The 5,766-nt window shown below is 39.2% G+C and overlaps 1 protein-coding gene across 1 annotated transcript; it reads left to right on the forward strand.

Moving 5' to 3' along the window:
• The first annotated feature begins 954 nt into the window (after positions 1 to 954).
• On the forward strand, positions 955 to 5,356 carry DYNLT3 (dynein, light chain, Tctex-type 3). Its single transcript, XM_009573692.1, has 4 exons — positions 955 to 996; positions 2,905 to 3,028; positions 4,017 to 4,094; positions 5,205 to 5,356. The coding sequence occupies exons 1-4, from the start codon at positions 955 to 957 to the stop codon at positions 5,279 to 5,281; spliced, it is 321 nt and encodes a 106-aa protein (XP_009571987.1). The 3' UTR covers positions 5,282 to 5,356.
• Positions 5,357 to 5,766: the final 410 nt, after the last annotated feature.

A 5,766-nucleotide genomic window follows, 5' to 3' on the forward strand; every position in this document is an offset into this window, starting at 1 on the left:
GGGCTCGGCCCTGCCTCTGCCTGCCGGAGGTCTCAGGTAGCCGGTGCTGGTAGCTAAAAGTTCCCGCAGGGGAAAGCAGGAGCGGTGCTGGGGGGGCTGCCGCCCGCTGTGGAGCTGTCAGTCTGCGGCCATTTTTCTTATATCGCCCCTGGAAAAAACAACAACGAGTGCTGGGCCCGGTCTGCGCTGGAGGCTGATCCCTGCCAGCCAGGACTGAGGAGCCTTTCCCTCCCCGGGGCCTTACTTCGGGTCTCTAGCCACCAGTTTTCATTAAAAATAAACTCGTAGACACATGATTGTCCTTGAGATTTCTGTCCCTGCCCAAGTGTTTGAAATTGGTGGATGCGAAGAGGCAGATGGCAGAATGGCACGTGCTGTGTTGCCTTTGGAAGCCAAGCTAAGCGCTGACTGGTAGGAATGAGCAGAAACTAGGAGGCATTAAAACTTGCAAGCATTTTCTGCACTTGAGAAAGTTACTTGCGTAAACTAATGACTATGGAAACCAGCCTTTTTGATATGAGCGTTGCGAAACCTTGTGTTACCATTTGGCAGCAAGACGTAACCCGCGGGTTAGTAAGTCCGTGACTCCAGTAAAAACCAGGATTAAGACCCAGAGGAAAAGATTTGCCATTTAACTTTTTGTCTTGGAGAATATTCCCATGACAAGCATAGACAGTGGTGGAATTTAATCTTCACAGAAAGTGTAAATTGAACATGTTTCTGAGCTCACTGAGGCCTGAGGTTTTTGGACTCACTCAAATGTGACTAGCAAAACAATACTAAATAACCTATGCATGGTGCTGGGGAAAAAAGTAAGATTTTAGAATTATACTAACAGACTACACAACGCAAATAACCAGACACGGGGCCTGATCATTATGTGTTACTTAGAGTAAAACTGCATCATTTGTTTACTCCTCTATCAGAAATAATAATAATAAATTTTTATTACAGATGATCTTCAATGCTGATGAGGCCCACAACATAGTTAAGGAGGTAGGTTTTAGCTAACAGCTGTATTTCAAAGAAAGTCTTTACCTTACCTTGCACTATAGTGAAAGCAGTTACTTTCATTGACCATCCCAGATAAATTCAAACATATATGAAACTATTACTTATATAAAATAAAGATGAAGTTTCATTTGGAGCTGCTTTAAGCTTCATCTAATTGCTGTCTTCAAGTACCTAAAGAGGAGAAGGTAGATGAGAGAAGAGAGTGCCAGAGTTCGCATTACAGTGGAAAGACGAGGGGCAGCAGTCAGAAGTTGAAGGGAAATTCACTCCGATTTTAATTTTTTTTTCCCCCTTTATCCATCTAGAGAGTAGTTAATCACTAGAGAGGTCTCAGGGGGAGCTTGTGGAGTCGCCATACTTAGAGATTTTTAAAACTTGACTGCACAAGGCCTTGAGCAACGTGATCAAACTTGGAAGTTAGCCTTAGCTTGAGCAAGAGGTTGCATTACATGAGCTCGTTATTCTAGCAATGCTTTTGAAAAACAATTTTTACACAAAAAGAGCAGGCTGAAAGTGAGTAGCCTGATGGTCTAAATTAAATACCTAGTAACTGGAAAGTGATTAATGAAGAGCCTGTGGCGTACAGACGCTGTCAGGTTTTTCAGGGAAATACCATTTTGAGAAAGGAATTCCTAGAGGGGCTCCTTTCCCACCTGCCCTGTCTGGAAGGGAAAGGGCTGGACTTTTAGAGCTGCTCCAGTACACAACAGCAAGTTCTTAGATGTCAGATAAATGACAATTCAACCCTTTATGTAACTGTCCCTGCCTTGAAAGGCCAAATACGGTATGACAGAGTCTTTTTACTTTCACACCAGGCGCTGGGAGTAAAGCCAAGTGTTTCTGCCTCTGATTGAAAGCTTAACCAGAGCCGAGGAGTTCTAGCACTGGGTACATTTCTGGAAGGACCAAAATCCCTGAGGGATCTTGTTGTCCCTCTTCTGTCTTCTATTCTGTTTTGTGAATGTTTGTTTCCATTGAGTCCTTTCTCCGGCTTTATACACTGTGATCAGAACTAATTGGGCTTTTTAAGATCTGGGGCACAAGTCTCTTGCACAGCCTGTTAGTGGGTGGTTAGTGCGTGGGATTCATCTTGCTGAATTAGAGGAGAGCGTAGTTTTATTTTACTTACCTTTTCCAGGTGTGCATTTCTTAGCCGAATTTCTCAATTTTAAGAAGTATCCATCAGCGCATAATTCTGAATTTCTTAGGAGTAGAAAATGCAGTTTAAGAGTTACAGTTAGAGAGAAGGCTCTCTGGTCAATCATTTTAAGTTTAAGCAAGGGTTGGCCAATCTGTAGCTGTGGGAGAACATGCAATTTTCAAGCAGTTCAGATATTTATTGTGCTGCAAGATATGACCCTTGAGTATCTCTCAGTCTCTTATCTTCCTCATCTTTTAAGCTGGGGTATGCATTTCATTATTGTCGCTCTAGCTCTGAAGATTTTGGTGTATTGTTCGCAGGCTCTGAAAGGTTGGCCAGCCCAAGCTGACATTATTGATTTGAGTAGTACCATTTCCATTACTGTAGCTTCTGAAAGCTAAGCTGGAGTAGGCAGTCATTAGGAGCAGTGGGATGTGGTAGTATCTTTACTGGTAAATAGATACATTCACTTAACTTGGTACTTAAAGCATATGGCTGAGGTCTTTCCTACAAGAAATGTTCGGTCAGAGCCTCATTTTTCTCCATGTAGTAATGTGGTAAATATGTACTAAAAATAAGTTTCCGAGAAGGCTCATTTTCCTTCCCATGCAGCAACTGATACCTGATGAGCTCAAGTGATTTAAAGTAATCCAATTGCCAGATAAAATTCCTCAGATTATGCGAGACATTTTAAATCTCTACATTTTGAAGTATGTTTGCTGTAACTATTTTTTTTTCCTCTATTTTAGTGCATAGAAAGTGTTTTAGGCAAGGCAGATTATAATCACAACAAAGTCAACCAGTGGACTGCTGCTATAGTAGAACAGTCGCTGACACATCTGGTAAAACTCGGAAAAACATATAAGTACATCGGTAAGTACAAGCAGTCATACTTTTACCACATAGAATCACAATAAACAATTGCTGGCAGGTTCTTCTGAATGCAGTGCTATATTCAATAGAAAGTTTTAAACTGTAAACATAGCAGAGCAGAAACCTGAACCGTTCCCTTATATAGATTTTTAGTAACACCTGTGGTAAAACCATGTGGTTTCACCTGGGCTAAGCATGCTAGCAACACTTAGCACAGAAGATGACATGTTACGCAGTCTTTCCTGACTGTTAAGCAACCCCAAAACAATTATATCAACTTTTTGATATCAGCTCAGGAAATAATTGCTTATCTCAAATAAAATTTTCAGTAGGATTAAGCTTCCTATAAATACAGACATTTGGAAGACTTTAGTCCTGTATGCTAAGTCACGTCCCATTATATTTATATGCCTATCTGTCGAAGGGAAATGGAAATAAGTAGAAGTTTAACCCGCTTCAGTCCTTTTGTGGAGTGTCAATGTAACAGCAAGTGTTTGCACTCTGTTCTGTTTTGAAAGTCTTGGATTCAGACTGTCACTGGTTTTATGACCATTGCAGGTCAGTCTAGAAATGCTGCATGTTACTAGAGTGTGGTTTCAGAGAGCAGTCAACCAGCACTTTTGGGAAACAACTCTCATCAAGTGCGACTTCTGCTGTACCCGTGAGGACAGCACCTGCAATCCTGTTCTGAGGTGCACATGACACAAGCTGTATCTAAGTAGTTTAAAAGATAAAAACCATAATCCTATTAGCAAGCATTTTGTTAAAGCTGTTGTCTTTATGCAAGTAAAAATAATCGTGAAATGAGTAACAAGTTCTTGAGGAAAATACTGGGGGCGAGGAGGTTGTCAAAAAAGGGTTTGACTTAGCTGAATGCCACCTGCCAGCCATTTGAAAACGTAATGCAGGCTTGAGTTCAGAAGTACTGAATGATTCACCTCTTCTGCTTTAATAATTAATTCCTTGATTGTATGACTGTATCTTGCAGTAACCTGTGCGGTGATGCAGAGGAGTGGAGCTGGTCTTCACACAGCAAGCTCGTGCTTCTGGGATACCACAACTGATGGTAAGTTTCCTCAGTCCAATTAAAAATCTGTAGTAAGAGAAATGTTACTTATTGCTCAGTTGTAATAGTTAGGTTGAGCATTTTCAAGAGTGATTGTAGAAGCAGTAGCTTCCAGGATTAGATGCTCGTTTACAATCCCAGCAGAAATATTTTGTTAGCAGTCAATGCCTGCATTAAGAGCGATTGCTTTGTAAATTATGAGAAGCTGGAGCAGAAATGCCTTCATTCTGAAACAAGAGTCAAAACATTTAATCCTCGTCAGTAACCATGGATCAGTTGAAGAGGCAGTAAAATGTTGCTCACAGTAAATGCAAGTGGCTAGTCCTAAACATATCTGCCTGTCTGCTGTAAGCAGACAGCGCTACTTTGGAGGAGGACAGAACTTGGTAAAAAATAGAAATAGTTTGACTAACAGTATGTGTTTCAGTTGCTTAACTATCAGCCAGGCTTTGGATGCATTTTATTGCTTCTAAATTAGTTCTAAATGCATTTTTCCCAGGTTCAGAGTATCATGGGGAAACAAGATTAAAATAATTTTATGTCTGTCACAGACTCAGAAAGGTCTTGTTAGAAGAGGGCACCAAAATTTAACTTTAAAATAGAGATGGCATTAGAAAGTCAACCAAGTTTTAAAAAAAAAATCACAAAGTGAAGTTAAGTAAATAAGTACAGTTTAATCTTCATGTTTCCGTGGCTTGTAAGGCATTGATAGTTTGATACAACAGAAGAGGAGAAATTACAGAAAGTAAATACACTAGAATGTATTCGATCCAGTCTTTTTTCTGATTTCTTGTCTGATTATCTTGCCAATTTCAGTATGAGATTTTCAAGGATTTTTGCAAATCCAGCTTTTAAAGAGAGATACTGAAATTGTGCTTTCCTGGAAATTGTCTTAAGCATGCAAGGCTCATGTTAGGTAGTAAACAATGTGCAAGTTAATGAAAATGTTTTGAGGAGTGTAGTCTTATTTATAGCCAAGATGACATAATAGTACTTACCTTAAATCACAGCTGAATTATTCATACTATTTTGACATAATTTACACTGCAATAAAGTGAATGTAGTAAAGACACTGGAATTCTATTTTTATTTTGTAATAATCTCTTCTAGGAACCTGCACAGTGAGGTGGGAAAACCGAACAATGAACTGCATTGTCAATGTGTTTGCTGTTGCTATTATCCTGTAGCTGACTGGAAGATAAATATAAGCAACACCAAAGCCTTTAAAAAAAAAAAAAAAATCATCCAAACACACGGCTAAATATTTCAAACCATTATTTGTTTTTGTATGAGGAGCATACAGAAGTTCTCTACAGAGAGCATACAGTCTAAGCCAGTTCTCATAGATTAATTATCTGAAAGCTAGCAAAAAATTTAAAATATATATATGTATGTATCTAAAGAGAAAGTTTTAGTAATTTAAATATTCAGAAGTATGTTAATGAGAAGATGCCACAAAGATCAATACAATTTATATCAAAGCTAATATCAAAGATACTTTATTCAAGAGGAACAAACCACATCAAATCAAAGGAAAGGTCAAAGGGCAAGCAAGACCTCTCAGGATTATGGTGCATTTGGGAACAAATTATGAACACAATTCAGAGTGGATATACTGTAAACAATACTGGTGCTTCATGTTTGATTAAACAGAGCTAGCTGTCACATTGAA

This window comes from Fulmarus glacialis, unplaced genomic scaffold, assembly GCF_000690835.1.
Source record: "Fulmarus glacialis isolate BGI_N327 unplaced genomic scaffold, ASM69083v1 Scaffold51242, whole genome shotgun sequence".
NCBI lineage: Eukaryota > Metazoa > Chordata > Aves > Procellariiformes > Procellariidae > Fulmarus > Fulmarus glacialis.